The 20,731-nt window shown below is 53.9% G+C and overlaps 2 protein-coding genes and 1 long non-coding RNA gene across 4 annotated transcripts; 1 reads left to right on the forward strand and 2 right to left on the reverse strand.

Annotated features, from left to right (window-relative positions):
- The first annotated feature begins 38 nt into the window (after window positions 1–38).
- Window positions 39–14,804, forward strand: GYS1 (glycogen synthase 1). 2 transcript variants are annotated; one of them, XM_024768556.1, is made up of 16 exons: window positions 39–343; window positions 1,737–1,918; window positions 3,876–4,067; window positions 4,937–5,122; window positions 5,366–5,510; window positions 6,351–6,468; window positions 6,762–6,882; window positions 7,191–7,297; window positions 8,526–8,585; window positions 8,676–8,754; window positions 10,695–10,808; window positions 11,093–11,219; window positions 12,187–12,282; window positions 12,473–12,636; window positions 13,098–13,178; window positions 13,344–14,804. In XM_024768556.1, the coding sequence occupies exons 1-16, from the start codon at window positions 226–228 to the stop codon at window positions 13,665–13,667; spliced, it is 2,214 nt and encodes a 737-aa protein (XP_024624324.1). In that variant the 5' UTR covers window positions 39–225; the 3' UTR covers window positions 13,668–14,804. The 2 variants fall into 2 exon arrangements, with proteins under 2 accessions (XP_024624324.1, XP_024624325.1); XM_024768557.1 differs by lacking the exon at window positions 1,737–1,918 and having other exon boundaries at window positions 284–343; window positions 13,344–14,803.
- LOC112415517 (uncharacterized) lies at window positions 6,815–12,466 on the reverse strand. The gene is made up of 3 exons (XR_003006322.1): window positions 12,228–12,466; window positions 7,437–7,616; window positions 6,815–6,894 (listed from the first exon to the last, which is right to left on the reverse strand). It is a non-coding gene; the product is annotated as an uncharacterized LOC112415517 (long non-coding RNA).
- A 1,369-nt stretch (window positions 14,805–16,173) lies between the features above and the next one.
- Window positions 16,174–17,773, reverse strand: FTL (ferritin light chain). The gene is made up of 4 exons (XM_024768849.1): window positions 17,435–17,773; window positions 17,123–17,269; window positions 16,647–16,772; window positions 16,174–16,480 (listed from the first exon to the last, which is right to left on the reverse strand). Exons 1-4 carry the CDS (start codon window positions 17,534–17,536, stop codon window positions 16,328–16,330), a joined length of 528 nt encoding a protein of 175 aa, XP_024624617.1. The 5' UTR covers window positions 17,537–17,773; the 3' UTR covers window positions 16,174–16,327.
- Between the last annotated feature and the right edge of the window lie 2,958 nt (window positions 17,774–20,731).

Consider the following 20,731-nt stretch of genomic DNA (forward strand, 5'->3'; position numbering starts at 1 on the left):
AAGGTTTCACTGCAGGAAACCCACTGGGCTCAGTGACGCTGCGGCCGCCTCCGGCCCCGGTCCGAGTGCTCCAGGCGGTAGTGCGGTCGTGCAATAGAAAGCTGAGGGTGGTGCAAGCTTCCTGTCGGGCACCAGCTACCTGGTCCAGCGCCCTGCCCAGTGCATTCCTCAGACACCTCTGGGGCCCCCACCTGTGGCCCCCGGAGCCCTCTAACCGCGTCGGCCATGCCTCTAAACCGCACTTTGTCCGTGTCCTCACTGCCAGGACTGGAGGATTGGGACGATGAATTCGACCTGGAGAACACAGTGCTCTTTGAGGTGGCCTGGGAGGTGGCCAACAAGGGTGAGCACGCCGGGCGGAGGGACCCGGACGAGAAGGGCAGTCGGGGATGGGGGTAACGAGGCTGCATGGCATGACTCTTGGGTCCTGGGCAAGGAACTTGTGACTCCTGTTTCCTTGGGGAGGGACTGGAGTTTGTCTCCTGGGCCCTGGAGGGAGGGGATGAGTCGCCTAAGATGAAAGGAGGTTGGAAACCCAGGTCCTGGGTCCTAGGGGTGAGGGGGCTAAAATGAAAAAAGACCAGAGACCTGGGTCCTCAATAGGGAAGGAGATGGGGGGAGGGGTTTTGCACTTCAGAACTGTGGCCCTAGGGGGAAGGGTCTTGGGATGTAACTCCGGATTTGGGAGAGAGCCCACTTGGAGATACGATGCGTGAATCGTGGTGGGAGAATTTGGGGAACTGGTCATTTGAGAGTAAAGATGTGAAGGGGCTGGAGACCCTAATTCTTAGATCCTAGGGTGAGAGAGAGTTAGGGCCTGGATGCCTGGGTTCTGAGGGCCTGAGCTCTGGGTTCTTAGGAGCAGAGGAGCCTGTAGCCTCAGAGACATGCGCGCAGGAATGGGGAAAGGCTGGGAAGTCCTAAGCTGGTCAGGGGCTGGGCCCTGGGATGGGAGTGGCTGGGGACCTGGATTTCTGGGTTCTGGGCTCCAAAGGGCCTGAGGTTCTGGGTTTGGAGAAGGCTGGGGCTGGAATCCCAAGAGCTAGGCAGTCTAGCTCCACAGAACAAAGGGAGCTGGGATTTTGCTTTGCTGAGTCTTGGGAGAGAAAGGGGAGGTCTGTGAACATGGAGACATGGATCTCCAGGGCCCAGGCTTCAGGAGGTAAGGAGGCTGGAGGCCCAGACTCCTGGGTCTGGAATGGAGTCATGGGAGGGGCAGGGCCCTGCATGCCTGTGTCCCCATGTAGGGAGAGGGAACTGAGGGACAGGTTGGCAGAGTCCCTGGGGAGTGAGGAATAACAGCTCTGGCTTCTTTTGGGCAACTCCGAGAACCTAAATGAGGCCACGAAGAGGGATTCTCCCTTACTGTGTCCTGGAGCCTGACTGGGAATTTAAATCCAGCTCCTGTAAGCTGGGAACTCAAGAAGCTAGGCCCTAATAACCCTTGTCAGCTTATGTCCTCCTCAGCCCCAGCCCCTAATTCCCTCACACCTAGAAGCCTAGGCCCCCAGCCCCTTCTCTCAGACTCAGCACCCTCCTCCCTTCAAGTCCTGACCCCAGCCCCCTTCTCCCATAGACCCAGGAGTACCGTCCATCACTGCCCTCTCCCCTCCTTCCTCTGACTCTGAAGTGTGGGTTCCCAGGCCCCTTTTCCCTCTGAGCCAGAGGTCCGGGGCTCCTGCGGCCCCCCACCCCACCCAACCCCAGGCCCCAGATCTGTGGACCTCTGCCCACAGTGGGTGGCATCTACACGGTGCTGCAGACGAAGGCGAAGGTGACAGGGGATGAGTGGGGCGACAACTACTACCTGGTGGGACCGTACACGGAGCAGGGCGTGAGGACCCAGGTGGAACTGCTCGAGCCCCCGACCCCAGCCCTGAAGAGGACGCTGGACTCCATGAACAGCAAGGGCTGCAAGGTGGGACATGGCCCGGCTGAGGGCAGGGTGGGGGCAGCAGCAAGAGAAGGAGCAGGGGATGGACAGCCCCGGGGAGAGAGGGAGGCATGGACAGAAACTCAGGATGGCCCAGCACTTTCCCAGGCAGATACCTGACAGACACTCAGACAGATGCAGGACCCCGTGAAGTGAGTGGGTGAACCCCCAGCTCTAAGACATTGGTGCATGGATTGACAGACAGCAGGTATGAGACAGACTGAAAGATGGTCCCAAGAGGCCAAGATCCTCAGATCCAGAGAGAGGAAAAGAGCTAGATGGACAGCCAGACAAAACCCAGCGGAGGTGGGCTTGGGGGTGAGGCAGGAGGCCAGAGCAGGAGTTCTGGAGCCTGAAGTTCAAATTCGCCTTCTCTGCTTCCTGCCTTGTGACCTTGGCGAATGAACATGCTAATAGCATCCACTTTATAGGTTTTCTGGGAGGATGAAATAGTTCATAAAAAGTGTTCAGCCCAGGACCTGGCATGCAGTTAGTACTGTCTGTGAGCTGTGAGGTGTCGTCGTGGTTATTATTATCATCATCATTATTACTGAAAGCAGCCACACTTGCAGACTGAGGTGGACAGGCAGGCAATGGAGAGAGGCTGAGTGTTCCAAAAAGTGATGGTGGCCCCAGTGGTTAGAGCAATAGGGAGATAGACAGAGTCCAGATACAGAAAAGAGGTAGCCTGATGTTTTAGAGAGAAGGATCTCGAAGGAGAGAGGAAGACGGAGTATTGAGGAAGAGAGGAGAGGTAGGCAGGCAAACCCAGGGGACAGAGTTTTGGATGCGCAGCCAGGAATTAAAAGGAGGAGGGGAAAAATAAAAAATAAAAAAGAGGAGGGGAGAGTCCCAGGCACCCGCTGAGAACTGAAGGATGAGGACAGAGAGGTGGCTGTCCCCCAGGGAGAGGGCCATAAGGCAGCAGGGCTGAGGTGCAGACATTGGGGTCTGGGAGGGAGAGGTACAATGCTGCCTTCATTCATTCACAGCCTCTGATTTGGGGTGGGGTCTGGAGTCCAGTTAGACGGAACTGTGTCCCTAAGGAACCCTAGGGCAGCCCAGTCCCTCCCCCATGGCAGCTGCTGTCCATGTGCTGGGGGCCTAAGAATAGCCCCCCCAGCAAAAGGGCAGACAACAGCTGGGAGGGGGAGGAGCATAGGGGGTCAGGCGCCTAAAGCCGGGAAAAGCCAGGTTGGGGAGGAGTAGGATGGCTTTTCGGCCCAAAATCTGGCAGCAGGCCCAAAATCTGGATCACGGTCTCAGGAGGAAAGCAACAGATCAATGAAACGTGGCAGGGCCAGAAATGCGACCACGAGGCTTAGAAACACGGCAGTGGGTAGAAAAATGTAGCCCCCATGCATGGAAAGTGGGCGGGCAGTGTTAGAAATGAGGCTGCAAAGTACAAGATGGGCCTATGGGCAGAGAAAAGAGGAAGCGGGTGACAAATATATGGCGAAAGGATCAGAAACAAGGGAGCGAGTGGAAGAAGAAGGAGCCAGTACAAGGAGTGAGCGGCAGAAAGGAAAGATAATGGGAGAAAGCAGCATTATGGTTGGTGAAAGAAATGTGGCAGCGAACACAGAAGCAAGGCAGTGAGCTGGAGAAATGATTAGCAGGGTGGAGAAATAAGGCAGTGGGGGCACACAGACAGGACATGTGCAATGTGGGTTTATAAGTAGAGAAGAGAGGCAACTGTTAGAGAAACTAAGCAAGGGATAGGGAGATGCTGCAGCCGAGATGGGAAAAAATTGTGGTGGGAATAACTAATGGCAAATAGAGAAATAAGGCAGTAGGTGAGAAATTAGCAGCAGATACAGAAACAGAAGGTAGAAGCACTGAGGCCATGAACCCAGACGTCTCCCTGGGGATGGGAGAAACGCAGTTGCTGTGCCCAGAGACAGGTGGCCAAAACCCTAAGCCTCCCTGTGTCCCCCTGCAGGTGTATTTCGGGCGCTGGCTGATCGAGGGGGGCCCCCTGGTAGTGCTCCTCGACGTGGGGGCCTCAGCCTGGGCCCTGGAGCGCTGGAAGGGGGAGCTATGGGACACGTGCAACATCGGGGTGCCCTGGTATGACCGAGAAGGCAACGACGCCGTCCTTTTTGGTTTCCTCACCACCTGGTTCCTCGGTGAGGTAGGCCCCAATGCCAATACCCGTGTCACTCCTTTCGACCCCAGGCCCCAAATTACAATGGCCATCCTAGGCCAGAGGGTGGCCTGTGTCTCCCAGAGCATTCTGGGAGTTGTAGTCCTTTAAACCGAGGATTAGCTCTGATCTCTGGCAATATGGACATCCAGGAGCCAAGATTCTTCTTTCCTCAAAGACCCAGTCTCCCAACCCCAGCTTCATTCACTCCAGTCTTCCACATATAGGAATTCTAAGCATTAGCTCTTGGGGAGGCTGGCTTGACGGGAGGGCTCACCCCCCCCAGGGAGTTCTGGGAGTTGTAGTTCTCTAATATGGGCGGGACTTGGCTCTCAGATGAGTCCCCGGATGTTTGGGAATCCCCAGCCTACCTGAGAACCAGGAACCCCAATTCGGACCCTCTCTGAGGTTTTAAAAGGCTCAAGAAACTTGTTTCCCATACCCTGGGACAGTTTATGTATTGGCTGCTCCTAGGGCATTCTGGGAGTTGTAGTCCTTCAACCAGTATCCAGTACAGGTCTACTCTTGATTGACATAAAAGGTGTCCAGGAATTGTGTTCAGGACTTGGTGACACCAAAACTTTGGTCTTTCCAATTCAGCCCTTCTGGGACTTAGAAGGTTGGTCAAAAAAACACAGCTCCCATCAGCCTCTGGGAATGAAGTCAGCTAGCTAGTCTGGCTGCCTTAAGGATTTAGAGCTCCTTGTCCCATGGGGATTGCAATGGGTCACCACCCACTCTGTGCGGTTGTGGGGATAGATTGACCTCTCACCTGCTTCCTCATCCACGTTGGGGATTGCTGGTTGTCTTCACAACACACATGGAGACACAGTGGCCCTATCCCTATTGCCCCACAGTTCCTGGCCCAGAGCGAGGAGAAACCACATGTGGTTGCACACTTCCATGAGTGGTTGGCGGGCATCGGGCTCTGCCTATGCCGTGCCCGGCGGCTGCCCGTGGCTACCATCTTCACGACCCACGCCACGCTGCTGGGGCGATACCTGTGTGCCGGTGCCGTGGACTTCTACAACAACCTGGAGAATGTGAGCTGGGAGCGTGGCAGATGGGGGTTGCCAATATTTCAGGACAGCCCGAGGCTGTCTGCGAAGCCCAAGGGGATCAAGTTCCCTCTTCCCCCAGGACCCAGGAATCCAAGTCCCCAACCTCCTCCACCCTCAGGCCCAGGAGTCCAGCTTCATGGCCCAATCTCCCCTAAGACCCTGGAGTCTGGACCGCCTGTCTTCTCCCCAGTTCTTCTAACCTGATTGCCCTCCCTCCCTACCCAGTTCAACGTGGACAAGGAAGCAGGTGAGAGGCAAATCTATCACCGCTACTGCATGGAGCGGGCGGCAGCCCACTGCGCTCATGTCTTCACTACCGTGTCCCAGATTACTGCCATTGAGGCTCAGCACCTACTCAAAAGGAAACCAGGTAGGAAATAGGCCTGGGTCTGTAGACGTAAGCGAGGTAGTCTATGCCAAGGCCTGTTGCAATGTTTTTGCTGTAAAGAGCAGAGAACTACAACTCCTAGAATGCCCTAGGTTGGTGACCTGAATATGAGGCTGCCTGGCTGGATGCCCTAGAGGCTAATGGGAAGTGTAGTTTCTTTAATTTCAGAAATGGTAAAATTCTTTTACTGGCTAATGTAGATATTGGTCTTCTGAAAGAGGAAGGAGGTTCCTTGCATTTTGTTTTTGAGAAAAGCAGTGTTGGAACCAGTTATTCTTCCCAAACTATAGCATCCATTCTCATTGGTTATAAGGTGAGAACTATAACTCCCAGAATACCTTTGGCTGTCTAGCTCCTTATATTCCTGGAATTTTGCCCCAGGAGCTGATGGAGGTTATAGTTTTTCACTGATATGCTTTAATTTCTATGATAATAGGAAATGGTTGGGGCCCTAAAAGAGGCTTGAAGATAGAGAAGCAGGATGGGGACATAGACTCATTCCTCCAGCTCAGGGTGGCATAGGGGAAACAAAAGAGCTACAACTCCCAGAAGCCCCGATGTTGCTCTGTTCCCTGTCTGGTTAGCCATTCACAGGGGCTGATGGGAGTTGTAGTCAGGCTTGTGAATATAAGCATGCAATATTGGGCAAGAAGGTATCTGAGTAGCAGGGCAGCTGGGTCACCACAGGAGCTCACTGGGGAGCTATTGAAACAAAGACATTGTGAAAGGAAAGGGGTCTTTCCTTCATTTATTCATTCAGCCACATTGATCTGAACGAAGAAATGAAGAAATGAAATGTGGGACCTTCTCCCCCAATCCCAGATATCGTGACCCCCAATGGACTGAATGTGAAGAAATTCTCTGCCATGCATGAGTTCCAGAACCTCCATGCTCAGAGCAAGGCTCGAATCCAGGAGTTTGTGCGGGGCCATTTTTATGGGTATGTAGGCCAGATACCTAGGTCTTGAGAGAGAGGGTGGTTGGGAACCCAGACTCCTGGGGCCAACAGAGGGGACAGCTGAGGACTCAGCCTCTTGAGTTCTTGAGCGCCAGAACAATGGCTGAGTATTTAAGGAAATCCCCATCTAAGGAGAAAAGAACATTTCCCAGGAGTTCCCATGATGCCTCTGTCCTAAGATGTTCTTTGCCCCTGTGGCTTCTGGGGTTTGTAGTTTCAAGGCTGGGGCTAGTGGGTGAGGGTCTTGGCTTCACCCTGTGTTGTGGCTTCTTTAGGCACCTGGACTTCAACTTGGACAAGACCTTGTACTTCTTTATCGCTGGCCGCTATGAATTCTCCAACAAGGGGGCCGATGTCTTCCTGGAGGCCTTGGCCCGGCTCAACTATCTGCTCAGAGTAAGGCCTGGGCTGCAAGGGGACAAGGAGGATGAGAAAATCAGTACATGACTGGGGAGAACGGAGACCTGGGGAGGTGGGGGCAGGGAAACCCATGTGTAAAACAGGAGTGTAGGGACCCAGAAAGAAGATCAGAGTCCCCGTGGGAATGGTAGCTCTGTCCTATAATTCTCCTTGACAGTGAGGGGCATGGCAGGGTCCTCGTGGTCTTGGGGGGTGGAAAAGGGTGGGACAGCCTTCTCCCATATGATCCTCACACACTCACACGCACACACACACACACACACCCTCCCTTTCCTCTGCCCCAGGTGAATGGCAGCGAGCAGACAGTGGTTGCCTTCTTCATCATGCCAGCTCGGACCAACAATTTCAACGTGGAAACCCTTAAGGGCCAAGCCGTGCGCAAGCAGCTTTGGTCAGCAGCCCTCAGCCCGGCATCCCTGCCGCTCCCACTCCCAGCTGTGTGCTTTGGGTCCCCCGTTTCTCCTGGAGTCTCCGTTTTGTCATCTGTGACATGATCAACCCATCCCCCACCTGATTCCCAGCAAAGTTACTTGCTCCAGATGCCTGCAACACGGGGGCAGTACGAAGTCGCAGTCGCAGGCAGGACAAGTGTGACAGCATGACCAGGGCTCTGGTATCAAGCTGGCGAGATCCCGCTCATGCCTCTGTCCTGCTCTGGCTTTGTGACTTTAGGCAAACCACTCCCCGTCTTCAAGGCTCAGTTTCCTCATCTGTAAAAAACACCTATTAGCCATCAGCTATTTCTTGAGCTCCTACTGCGTGCCAGGTGCTGTTCTAGGCACTGGGAACACAGCTGTGAGGCAGAAAGATAAAATCCCTGCCCTTATTGTGTTCACATTCTAGAAAGTTCTATAGAAAGTGCTCTGGCAAAAAAAAGCAGGACTGGAATATGAGACAGGGTTGTCAGGACAGGCCACACTGAGTAAGTGCCAGCAAGTAGAGACCAAGAGAGGAAACAAGGGAGGAAACCCTGTGTGTATCTGGGGAACAGCATTTCAGGCAGAGGGAATGGCAAGTGCAAAGGCCCTGAGGCATGTTTGAGAAACAGCAAGGAAGCCAGCGGGGCTGAAGCAGAGTACCCTAGGGAGATGGGGTAGAAAATGAGGCTAGAGCTACGAGAGGACCATAAACAGAGGAATGTCAATGAAGTTGTAGCGTGGCACTCTGCTAGCTTTACTTGTGTCCATACATTTTCCTCTCTCAGAATGTAACTTTCCCTTTTTATAAAATGGGGCTTAGCATCACGACTACCAGGACTAGCCTAAGTCCTAATAATAGCTGACATTTTTGGAAGGCTAACTGTGTGATGGGCACTGTGCACTTTTTGTCATGACCTCATCGAATTCTCACTGCAAACCTTTGAGGTTGCTTCTATTTTTATCCCCATCTGACAGATGAGGCATTGAAGTCAGAGAGGGAAGGCCACCTGTCCCTGGCCGCAGAGCTGATGCAAAGCACAAGGGATCCGAGCTTTCCAGGGCCTATTCCCTGAGTCTCCGTCCTCCAGCCAGAAATATCCAGAGCTTCTCTGCTCAGACCTCAACTTCCCAGCTGCCCCAGAAGCCTAACAATAAATGGCAGCTGGTCTATAAGTGATGTTGTCGCTCTGCTCCTTCCAGGGATACGGCCAACACAGTGAAGGAGAAGTTTGGGAGGAAGCTTTATGAATCCTTGCTGGTGTGAGTGTCCCGCCCTCAGCCCTGCATCCTCCTGGGCTCTAAACCCTTTCATCACCCATTCCCAGATGCATCCCACTGCTCACCTTACAGGGGGAGCCTCCCAGACATGAACAAGATGCTGGACAAGGAGGACTTCACTATGATGAAGAGAGCCATCTTTGCCACGCAGGTATGGTTTGGACTCCTGAGTCGAAAGATGGCGATTCCCAGCAGCCCTGGAGGCAGGTTGCCGTGTTAGCTCTGACCCCAGAGATGGCTGGGAGTTCTGCTTTGTTGGCAGTCCTTATTCAAGGAATCAATTCTGAAGTCAGAAGGGTGTGTGTGAGCTGACTGGTAGAACTTGAATTCCCAGAAGCCTTTAGGGCAGCCTGCTTTCCCACAGCTTATTCTGCCACAGAGGCTTCTGGGAGTTGTAGTTTCTTTGAGTCCTTGGGGATCCATGAACAAAAGGTGCAAGGGACCTTAAACTAAAGTCAAGATAGCCACAAAAGGAGAGCTGCAACTTGCAGCTAACCCTGGGCCTTGCTGCAAGCAACCTCCGCCTCTTCCCCCAGAGACTGCTGGGAGTGGTAGTTTTGTTGGGCCTCTAGGGATAGAGCCAGGTCAGCTAAAAAAAATTATTTCGGGACTTCCCTGGCAGTCCAGGGGTTAAGACTCTGTGCTTCAAATACAGGGGGTGCGGGTTCGATCCCTGCTTGGGGACTAAGATCCCACGTGCCGCATGGTGCAATCAAAGAAGAAGAAAAAACAACAAAAACAACGAAAAACAACAGTTATTCACTGAAGAACATTGAAAACTTTCAGCAGCTACTGTTTCTTATCCCACTGGTTGTGTCTTAGTCTCCAAATACCCCTGGGAGTTGTAGCTTCTTTGGATACCTGGGGTTAATTAGATGGGTGGGAAACCTTAGAGAAGATTAGGAGTCACGAAATGAGAACCACAACTCCCAGCAGCCCCCAGGGCTTTCTGCTACCTTGACTCTTCCCTTGCCCCAGAAACTTCTGGGAATTAGAGTTCTTTTATTCTCTGGAGTCAAGGGTTTTTGGTACCTATAGTCAGGGTTGGTGATTTCCCCCAATCTTGGGGAATGGAAACCAAGACAGCCAAGTTGCACAAACAAGGTGTGAATTGTTTCTGGCCAAACTATAATTTCCAGTAGTTCCTAAGGCAGTCGGCCTCACTGAGGATGTTTCTGCCATGGGGCTGCTGGGAGTTGTAGTTTCCTGGGCTCCTGGAGTCAGTAAACTGAAGATGAATAGATCTTTTTTTTTTTTTTTTTAATTAATTAATTAATTTATTTTTTTTCCGAACCCAGGCCTCTCCCGTCTGCGGCCTCTCCCGTTGCGGAGCACAGGCTCCGGACGCGCAGGCTCAGCGGCCATGGCTCACGGGCCCAGCCGCTCCGCGGCATGTGGGATCCTCCTGGACTGGGGCACGAACCCGTGTCCCCTGCATCGGCAGGCGGACTCTCAACCACTGCGCCACCAGGGAAGCCCCTGAATAGATCTTTTAATGAGAGGAATAATGGGACAGCTGCAAAGAACTATATATCCCAGCAGCCCCTGGGACTGCTGTCACACTAGCTCTGTCTTCCTCCAGTGGCTCTTGGGAATTGTGGTTTCTTTGGGCCTCTTTTGAGGGTGGAGGTGGAGAGAATACAGGATGGAGAGTAAAAGGAACTTGGAGAGAAAGAGATCCAGGATTTTCATAAGAAAACTATAACTTCCGGCAAGCAGCCCCTGAAAGGCACAGCCCCCATCAACTGCTGGGAGTTACAGTCCCTTTGGGTTTCTTTGATGAAAGCCCAGCGTACAGAACAAGATAGCTACAACTCCCTCTAGTCTATGAGGCATGTTAACACTGGCTCTGCCTCTAAGACAGCTGGGATTGTAGTTTCTTTTCGGCTTATGGTGGTTAAAGGGAAAAGAAAACCTTTACAGATAGAGCCAAGTAGGAAATCTACAACTCCTGGTAATCTCTTGGGTTTGTTGCTCCACAACCTGATGGGAATTGTCTCCTTAGATCCCCAGGATGAGCATGGCTCATGGGGAAGTAGGAAGCCCTCTGTCCCTTCCCTGACCCCCCCACCCCACTTGTGGCCCCTACAGCGGCAGTCTTTCCCTCCTGTGTGCACCCACAATATGCTGGACGACTCCTCAGATCCTATTTTGACCACCATCCGCCGAATTGGCCTCTTCAATAGTAGTGCCGACAGGGTCAAGGTGAGGGCACTGGCCAGGGTGGGTTGGGCATGGGGGGGTGGGGTGGTGCTGGGGAGGGCGGTGATATGGGGGCTGGAGCCTGAGCCTCGCATTCCCCATCTCCCCTGGTATGTCAAAGGATTGCAATGTTTAGAAAGAACCTTTGCTTCTGAGGCAGACTTGGATTCCAGTCTTTGTCCTGACTCTGTCTTGTGTGGCTTTAGACAACTTTTTCATCCTCTCTGGGATCCCCAGGGAGTAGCTAAATAAGGTGCTCGGGCTGAGCCCTTGTTTTCCACTGCCAGGTGATTTTTCACCCGGAGTTCCTCTCCTCTACGAGCCCCCTGCTCCCTGTGGACTATGAGGAGTTTGTCCGCGGCTGCCACCTGGGCGTCTTCCCCTCCTACTATGAGCCTTGGGGCTACACACCAGGTGAGTTCAGCGTCTGGCATGATCCCAGGACAAGGGACTGGCCCTTCCTGAGCTCCAGACTCCTCCTTTGCAAAACAGGAACAATGGAAACAAGTCTGTTCATGTGTTTTTGTGACACAGTAGCTCATGTGAGTAACTAGAGGGCTGATATCAGGGTTCACACGTGATTTCTCCCGATTTGCTACTGTTTGGTTCCCCAAAACAACAACAGCTAAATGCACAGCTTGTTCTCTAACAATCAAGCTACTTTCATATGTTTTTAAGGCAAAATAAATACCACATTTGCTGTAATATTTCTTAAATGATGAGTGATTTGACAAGTTTGCCAGTTTCATCCACGGTTAAAATGGTGCATAGGTTTTGTGTGACCAGCTCCAACCCTATTTTTCCCATAAGCCTTGTTATATGTAGCGCCTACTTTCGCAGCTTACAGAGGTTTTTAGAAACACTTATATAAAAATTATAATAAACTCCTTGAAGCATTTCTCAGCGTTATTTAAGGGAGTAAGCGAGGTGTAGTAGGTGCTCTGTACACAGTGATAGTAATAATGAGAGACCTTGTCTTACCTCTTGTCAAAACAGACTGTAAAGCTATGACAACCAAAACAGTGCAGTCTGGCACAAAAAGGTGTCTTATAGGTCATGAGGATAAATTAAAATGGTAGACATTGGCCCAGAATACCGCGCTCAATAAATTTGCATCCTCCTTACCCAATTATGGACTCTTCCTTACCCTGAGGCCTTGGGGCAAATGAATTCCCTTTTCTGAGCCTAGTAGCTTCCCCTCTAAGGAATAGGGACTATCATACTTTAATGCACAGCCTAATTTGTCTGGTTCCTGACTTGCGCGGCACAGCGCCCGGCTCTTATTAAAGGCGCCAATAGAGGGCGCCATTGGGGCTTTCACTGGGATTTAAGGCAATAAAGAGGGGCAAGCTAAGCGGACCTTTCTCACGCCTTCCCGCAGCTGAGTGCACGGTTATGGGTATCCCCAGTGTCTCCACCAACCTTTCTGGTTTCGGCTGCTTCATGGAGGAACACATCGCAGACCCCTCAGCTTACGGTCAGCGCCCAGAATGAGAGCCGGGACTCTTGGATCCTGGGAAGGAGGGGCGTGGTCTCTTGGGTCACTAAGAGAGGAGGGGGTGGACTCCTGAGTCCCAGTGGGAGGAGGCGTCCTGGTGTCCGCAGAGTCCCAGAGACAATGAAGGTTTCCCCAATCTGTTTTCTGAGACTCTTCCTGGCCCCGACAGGCATCTACATTCTGGACCGGCGTTTCCGAGGCCTGGATGATTCTTGCTCGCAGCTCACCTCCTTCCTCTACAGTTTCTGCCAGCAGAGCCGGCGGCAGCGCATTATCCAGCGGAACCGCACGGAGCGCCTCTCCGACCTTCTGGACTGGAAATACCTAGGCCGGGTATAATTCCCCTCCCTGTCCTCTGCTGTGAATAAGTCACTTACGGCTCTGGGTCTCTGATTCCCCGTGCCTCGAAAGCTGGCGCAAAGGGCATGGTCTCTTCCTATTTGTAACGCTTGCTGTCCCTTTAAGAAAAGAATCAACTTTCAGACTGGAAGACCACCGAGGTGGGAAGTTCTCTAATTGCATAAGGGTGCGGCCAAAGAGGTACCTGACTGGAGAGTTCCGCCCCTGTTAAAGGAGTGTGGCTCAGAGACTGTCCATTCACAGCTCTGCTTATCTGCATAAGGGGTGGAGCCTGACAGATGGATGATTGGCAGAGGGGCCAACTGGAAACCACCGCAGGTTGTGCTCGTCTGCATAAAACGTGTAACCAGGGTTCACCCCACCTCCAAACCTGCTGGGGGCGGGGTCAGGCTCCTGACCCCTGATGCCCACTCCTCTTCTTTCCCCCCAACAAGTACTACATGTCTGCGCGCCACATGGCGCTGGCCAAGGCCTTTCCAGAACAGTTCACCTACGAGCCCCACGAGGCTGATGCGGTAAGTGGATCCGGGGGTCTCTCTAGGGGGGGCCAGGAGCTAGAAGGGTGGGGTGAAGCAGGGTGTCCCTCCTGGAGTTGCAAGGCCTCAAGGACGCTGGACGCCCAGGCAGGCTGTAGAGGCCTGTGCTCACTATGCGGTTTGTGCCCTCACCTCCGTACGCAGACCCAGGGCTACCGCTACCCGCGGCCAGCCTCAGTGCCACCATCGCCCTCACTGTCGAGACACTCCAGCCCGCACCAGAGCGAGGATGAGGAGGAGCCCCGGGACGGACCACCCGATGAAGATGGCGAGCGCTACGACGAGGACGAGGAGGCTGCCAAGGACCGGCGCAATATCCGCGCCCCGGAGTGGCCGCGCCGCGCCTCCTGCACGTCTTCAACCGGCGGGAGCAAGCGCGGCTCGGTGGACACAGCGCCCTCCAGCTCAGTCAGCACCCCCAGCGAGCCCCTCAGCCCCGCCAGCTCCCTGGGCGAGGAGCGCAACTAAGTCCCCTGACCCGCACTCCCCTGCCAACCCTGCCTCCCTTTATCTTGAGGGTGGATGCAGAATGGCGCTGTCCCTAAACTCCACTCCAGATCCCTAGCCCTCTGTGGGGTCCACAGCCCCACCCCCTCCGCCATACACTCCAGCCCCTCTAGCTCCTCTCTTGAAATCCCAAACAGTCCAGAATCCTCAACGCCGTGCCTTTCTTGGGTTCCAGAATGCATAATCTGTGCCCTGGAGTCCCCCAGGCCATCCCAGAGGCCAGGAATCTGCCATTATCCTGCCGTGGTGCCAGAGGTTTTCAGAAACTTGCTCTGTTGCCTTCTATGCTGGGGCTCCTTGAGCCCCTTGCGGCTTGCTAATTTTACAGCATACAGAGCCTGCCATGCCCAGGCCTGGCCCGGGGCCACCAAGCACTGGAAACCACGTGGAGTCCCTGCTAATGAGACAATCAAGTCCAGAGCTGGGGCACTTTCAGGGACTTAATGCAGGTTAACTCCAGAACTCGGGCTCCAGGCCAGTGCACTCGTGTTTACTCTGATTTAGCCCTCCCTGGGGTGTCCGGCTCTGCCTGGAGGATCCCTCCACCCCTGCTCCCTTCTTCCTCTGCACTTTGGCCAAGCAAGTGGGGGCAGAACCACTTGGTTTCTCATTCCTACTGGAGAACAAGCTGTCTTGGTCTAGATGCCTTTCTGGACCAGACCCTACTCCTTCTTCCCTGAGTCTGAACTCTTCCCCATATCTCTAAACTCCTGCGCCCTACAGGGAATCCCTCTGCTGAGGACAACTGGCTGCCTTCCCCAGTACCTGCACACATAATCCCCAACCGCTAGACCCACCATGAAACCACTGGATTCTAGGTCCCAGCTGCCAAATTTAGAACCTCGCCACTTTGCTGCATCCTGGTCCCTTCCCTCTGGTCTAGAACTCAGCCCACTGGTTTCTAGAACCTCCATATTTACCTCGAGGCTCTTCCATCCCTAAGCTGTGCCCTGCCCCCAGCTTTGGTGAAAGGGAGGGGCCCCTCACGTGTGCTGTGCTGTGTCTGCTGCCCTTGGTTTGCAATTGGGAGGGGGGAGGGCAGAAGGGGTGTGATTGAAGTGTGTCCAGAGATGAAAAAATACATCTATATTTAAGAATCTCAGGTCTAGTCTGACCGGAGGGCTTGGTGGGCCTCAATCCTGGCCCCACCCTCCTCTTCCTTCCCTCTTCACCTCTTGATTCCTCCCTGTGCCCACTGCTGGGTCCCGGTTCTCTTGTTTCATTCTACTGTCTTAGAGACTTGGATTGCCACTGGATTCCAGTGTTATTTCAAAGGAAGGCAACTCTCTTGTTTTTGACTCGACTTGCAAGTGGCGAAGTTGGCTCAGGCTCTTAAATTCCTCAGTAGCACTAGCCATATGCAAGGGCTCAACAGCCACTGTGGCCACGTGGCCCATGGCTACCCTATTGGACAGCACAGATACAGAACACTTCCATCACTGCAAAAAGTTCTGTTGGACAGCACTGGCTTAGAGCATGTTTCTAGGACCCTGGCCTCTGGACTTTGGCCCTACTGTCCCCTGGATGACTCTACTTTTGGAAAAAAATCTTTTTCTCCTTTCAGTTCTAATCATCCCTAGGCTACACGTGCATCTCTGAAATCAATCGCTTTTCAGGGGAGTAGAAAGCTCTGATTGTTTGAATTTGGATGTGTGATCATCTGTTAGAGCCGCAGTGTTTGTGACACCCAAGAGTCCCCTCCCCCACCGGAATTACCAGCAGGAGAGGCGGAGGTTGGAACAGCTGTATAGCAGCCATTTCCTCTTAGATTCAGCTACCGAAAATAGGATGGGGTAGGGGGGTCAGAGTTGACATCGTTTTATTGCTTGGACCCAGCAGCTGCTTAAGTCATCTTCGAGCTTCTTCAGTTCCCATTTGGATAATTTCACATCCCCTTTCTGTCTGTGCTGAGCCCCGAACCCCTAGCTCAGCACCTTTCACATCATGTACCCTCAGCTGCTCAGACCCACTGGCCAGGTTCTACCTATTACGCGCCTTGAATTCCACACCTGTAACCAACAGCCTTTGGAGGTCAGACCTGGGTGTGCCTCCCGGTTATCATGGGTAATTTACACAGTTTGTCTCAACTTACCCATATAAAGGAGCTCACATTTCTACTTAGCCTCCCAGAATCGAGGCAGAGTACTTTCAGAGCTTGGCAAGTGCCTAGCAACATAACTCATGTGAACCAGTTTCTCATTACTGATCTCCTTAACAGCTGTCTGCTTCCAGCTAGCAACCCCAGGTTTTACTAGACTCTCCCTGGAGTCTGGGCTCTACCATCTTAGGAGGGGCAGTTAACAGCCTAGCAAAGCAGAAAACCCACTACAGCAACACCCCACAGGTGTTATTATGTCTTAGAAGTAGAGCGCCAAACTCCTCTCTCCCTGCCAGCCCAGTGCAGCCAGAAGCCTTGTGAAAACAGATCCCACCTTTTTTCCCAGGATACACACATAAAACCACTAGCTGCTGCAAAAAGCTTTATTGTTTCCATTTGGTCCAAGGCTTGGGAGAGGGCTCCAGTGTGGTTAGCAAGCTGCCTACTGGCTGCAGAGAGGGGCTTCAGGCAGAAGCCCTGACACCAGAGGGGCTCCTCAAAGGCCACCGGGCTCCGGAGGCTCCTAATCGTGCTTGAGGGTGAGCCTTTCGAAGAGATACTCGCCCAGCCCAGCCTGGGGACCAGCCAGCCTGCGGAGGTTGGTCAGGTGGTCACCCATCTTCTTGATGAGTTTCACCTCCTCATCTAGGAAGTGGCTCTCCAGGAAGTCGCAGAGCTGAGTGATAAAAGAGGAGAAAATGTTGCCACGTACAGATTTAACAATGTGACAGGTGGGGGAAGGAGGCTCAGAAGGAAATCTGCCCAATCAAATGAGGCCAATGCTTAGTATGTAAGCATCATTCCAGGGAAGGTCTTATAGACATGACTGGAGATATACTTACGTGGGGGTCTGCGCGGGCACAAGCCAGGGCATGCAGATCCAGAAGGGCCTGGTTCAGGTTCTTCTCCATTTTAATGGCGGCTTCCATAGCGTCCTGAGTTTTACCCCACTCATCTTGAGATGGCTTCTATACCGAAAACAAACGGCTCAGTACTAGCCACATACTCTGGAAAGGACTAAAAACTAATTTTCCAGTAGTTGCGAGAGTAGAGGGCTTAAAAGGAAAAAAACGTCTAAGAGTTTGTATCTATCATTCCCCAGTGTCCTATAACTACAGGTCCCAGGATACTACACGCTGCGCTCTAGACCGCCACGTCATGGGAGAACTGGGTGCGCCTCGATCTCCGGCTGTAATAACCCACAAAAGACTGAACTCAATCTCCGCGAGGCCTACGCGGTGCCTAAACCGCTACAGTCAAGGGGCCTCTAGTGCAGGGACTGTTGGGAGATGTAGTCCAATGTCCACACACTATTTACCTGCACGTCCTGGAAGAGGGCGCGGCCGCCGCGTTGGTTTTGCATTTTCAAGAGACGCTTGGCGCTCTCGTGCTTCTCTTCGGCCAATTCGCGGAAAAAGTGGCGCACGCCCTCCAGAGCCACATCGTCGCGGTCGAAATAGAAGCCCTGCGGGAAGAGATGGCGGGAACAATGGTTAGCAGGAGGCGAGGCCAGGCATGCGGACTCCGCCTCTGACTATCCAACAGGACAAAGAAGGCCAGCGCGTGCGCAGAGGGCCGGAGGTGCGCAGCTGAGGGGAACTTGGGCTGGGGGCGTCCTGGGGACCCTCACCAGAGAGAGGTAGGTGTAGGAGGCCCGCAGATGCATGTTGACCAGGCGGTTGACGGCGGCCTCCACCTCGGTAGAATAATTCTGACGAATCTGGGAGCTCATGGTTGATCGGTAATAAGGAGTTCGGCTCAAAAAATGGTGTTGGCTGGTCCCGGTGACCGAGGACAGCTGAGTGGCTGACTCCGAAGGTTGGAGGGTGGATAGATGAGTGGCTGACTCCGAAGGTTGGAGGGTGGTCGGAGGCTGGAAGAAAGGGCGACCCTGGGTCTGTTCCGTCCAAACACTGTTGAAGCAAGAGACAGATCCGGGGAACCGCCGAGCGCAATGAAAACGGTTGGCGCCAAGGCGGCTTCTTTTATAGCGCGCAGGCCCTCGGAAGTGGGACGGCCAGGGAGAGCAATCGGCCAATCTGAGGTGGTGCGAGGCGGGGCCTGGAGCCCACGCGTGACCAATCAGGAGCATATAGGACTTCCACACCCCCCCCCGGAGGTGGGGAAGTCACGCGCCTGTAGGCGACGGCTGTTGTGAAATGGGGAATGGGGGGGTGGGGGTTTTCGCGGGATGCAACAGCTCTGGGGCTAATTCTGGGAAGTCAAGTGATTCTGGGGGGCTGGGGGTGGGGAGGGAGACTCTCTAGTAGATGAAAGATTAATGAGGACACTGGGAACCCTGGAAAATAATGATTCCTGGGTCCTGGGGGTGTCTCAGGAAAGTAGATCGGATTCTGGTGCTGTGTCAGGGCACGGACTTTACTGGAACCCTGGGGGCGTTCCTCAGAGGTGCGGAAACCTCCAGATGACTGGGGTTTGCGCTGGGAGATAAGGGGGTACCCGGATCCTTGAGAAGTTTGGAAGGCTGTGAGATGATATTTCTGGAACCTTGGGTCTCTCTCTGGGAGGACCTGGAGCCTTGGGGTTCAAAGGTGGGGGGAGTTTCTGTAGCTTTAGAGTTCACAGTGGAAGTCCATATTTTTCTGGAAACTTCCCCGGGGGGGGGCGGGTAGGGCGATCTTTAGGCCCTTGAAGTGATCTGCGAGATTAAAAGGACAGTTGTAGAGCCCTGCTGTTCAGCCCCGGAGTGGGGGAGAGGGATGTTTCCAGAAGGCTAGTAGGGGCTTTTTAAAGAGGTCAGGGGTCTTGGAGAGCCTTTTGGAGCCCTCGAAAGATTGTCTGAGCCTCTTGGAATACCTAGGGGCTATTTTAGGGGCTCACTTTTTCTGGAAGCTGAGATGGGGAGGGGTGAAATGACACTGGAGTTTTGGGGGTCCCTCTGAGGCTGCACTTCGTGGAGATGACTTTGAAGGAAGCCAGAGACTGGGAATTCTTTTTGACTCTGAAGCAGCCTCGCTGAAATTGTCCCTGTCTTGCCTGACACATGCTCCTTCAAGATCACGGAGAAGTACTGAGTCCTGGTGAAACAAGGAGGGTCTGGGGACCTATGGATGGGATGTCTGTCTTTAACCAACGGACATTTTTAAAGTGTGTCTGGTCCAGGCTGGTGCCTGGGTGGCAGAGCTGGCTGAAGGAGCCCTCCAGGAGCTCCCACTGTGGTTGTTTGCGGGGAAGGAGAAACAAAGACAGGACTTTGACCCTCTTTCAGTGCCCTAATGGAGGCAGCTGTTCGGCTGGGGCAGGAAAGCTGAAGCCGCTGGGGCGTTGGGAGCAGAGGTCAGGGCTCACCTTGCAGAGAAGCCTCTCCAAGCAGCGCGGGCAGGGTACTCCCTGATCAAGGGGACGCCAGTCAGGCTGGTATCTGGGGTCCTCAAGGGGTGTCTGGACCAGTGGCCAGGAGAGCAGCCGTGCTGAGTCATGCTGAACTCAGCTCTGGAAGGGGCTCCCGCAGAGGGGCGGGGTGGAGCCCGCTCGCTGACCTCATCTACTTTGGGTGGACTGCAGTCTGCCTGCGACCCGGAGAACTAGGCCTGGCTGGGCCCCAAGTCTGCCCCCCTCCCCCAAGGTGCCACCTTGAGTGCTTTGTCTCAAGGCACTGTCTTTTTTAGTTCCCTTGATGGTTTCCCTGGGCTCCCGCCTGTGGCCATATTGTCCCCTCTCTCTGGGTGGTGACTCAGTCTCCCCTCACTTCTGTCTTATCTGACATCTCTCCCCTGACTTGAAGTCTCTGGGGCAAGCCTCTGGGGGAGGGGCAGTTGCCCCAGGCACACAGTCACAATGGGGTCTGAGTTACTCATTCACCAAATTTCATACCTCAGCCCAAAGACCTTTAGCCTGGGAAAGGAGAGGTGACCTGGGAAGTGCTCACAGGTGGAGGGAGAGGAAGGGGTGAGATAAAGATTATCTGAAGAAGGTGGGGGGAATCAGGGAGGATGGGAGAAGACAAGTGACCCAGGGAAACAGGGAGAGAGAGACAGGGGGACAGAAAGACCCAGAGAGGGACAAAGAGACAGGAACAGAGACAGAGAAGGGGACAGAAGGACCCAGAGAGAGGGGGATGGAGAGCCAGAGGGGTGGGACTTCCCTGGTGGTGCAGTGGTTAAGAATCCGCCTGCCAGTGCAGGGGACACGGGTTCGAGCCCTGGTCGGGGAATATCCCACATGCCGCAGAGCAACTAAGCCCACGAGCCACAACTACTGAGCCCGCCTGCCCTTGGGCCTGCATGCCTCAACTACTGAAGCCCGCGCGCCTAAAGCCCATGCTCCGCAGCAAGAGAAGCCCAGGCACCGCAATGAAGAGTAGCCCCCGCTCACCGCAACTAGAGAGAAAAAAACCTGCGCATAGCAACGAAGACCCAACGCAGCCAAAGAAAGACAGCCAGAGAGGTGACAACCAACTGTGACTCTCCGAGTGACCTTATTCTCTGTAATTCCCTTTTCTGATTCTCCTTCTGTGGCTCAATCTACTGTGCCTCTTTGTGAGCGCAGCATCTTCCCAGGGGGCCGCCCCTCTCCTGGAGGGCCCTTCCCATTTACGGGGCCACACCCTGGACGACTCCTCCTCCTCCTCCAGCCCCTCCCTCCACAACCTGTCAGTCTCCAGCCTGTGCGTCTCCTCTGCAACCACACAGCTCAAGCTCAGGCCTCCCCTGGAGTCCTCCCTTGGACCCTCTCTCCAGCCTCCTCAGCCTTCCAGCCTCCAGGGCCTTCCCCAAAAGGCTCCAGAGCCCTCCCCTGCTTTCCTAGTCCTCCCGAGGTCTATCCCCCTCCAGCTTCTTCCCCATTTCTCCACCTCAGTAAATGTGCAACTTCCTGTGGTCCCATATGGTGGAAGCTTCCAGGCCCTAGTTCCCAGGGTCCAGGAGGCTGCTTTGCACCCTGCTACCCTGATATCCACCCCCCACCC

The sequence above is a fragment of the Neophocaena asiaeorientalis genome, unplaced genomic scaffold, assembly GCF_003031525.2.
Source record: "Neophocaena asiaeorientalis asiaeorientalis breed wild unplaced genomic scaffold, Neophocaena_asiaeorientalis_V1.1 scaffold629, whole genome shotgun sequence".
NCBI lineage: Eukaryota > Metazoa > Chordata > Mammalia > Artiodactyla > Phocoenidae > Neophocaena > Neophocaena asiaeorientalis.

Excerpts from the sequence above, each read along its gene's own strand:
- GYS1 (XM_024768556.1), top strand. The coding sequence starts at position 226 with ATGCCTCTAAACCGCACTTTGTCCGTGTCCTCACTGCCAGGACTGGAG. Across the intron at positions 8,586-8,675 it reads CTTTATGAATCCTTGCTGGT|GGGGAGCCTCCCAGACATGA; the intron begins GTGAGTGTCCCG and ends CTCACCTTACAG. Across the intron at positions 13,179-13,343 it reads AGCCCCACGAGGCTGATGCG|ACCCAGGGCTACCGCTACCC; the intron begins GTAAGTGGATCC and ends CTCCGTACGCAG.
- FTL (XM_024768849.1), bottom strand. The coding sequence starts at position 17,536 with ATGAGCTCCCAGATTCGTCAGAATTATTCTACCGAGGTGGAGGCCGCC. Across the intron at positions 17,270-17,434 it reads CCTACACCTACCTCTCTCTG|GGCTTCTATTTCGACCGCGA; the intron begins GTGAGGGTCCCC and ends CTCTTCCCGCAG. Across the intron at positions 16,481-16,646 it reads GTGCCCGCGCAGACCCCCAC|CTCTGCGACTTCCTGGAGAG; the intron begins GTAAGTATATCT and ends TTTATCACTCAG.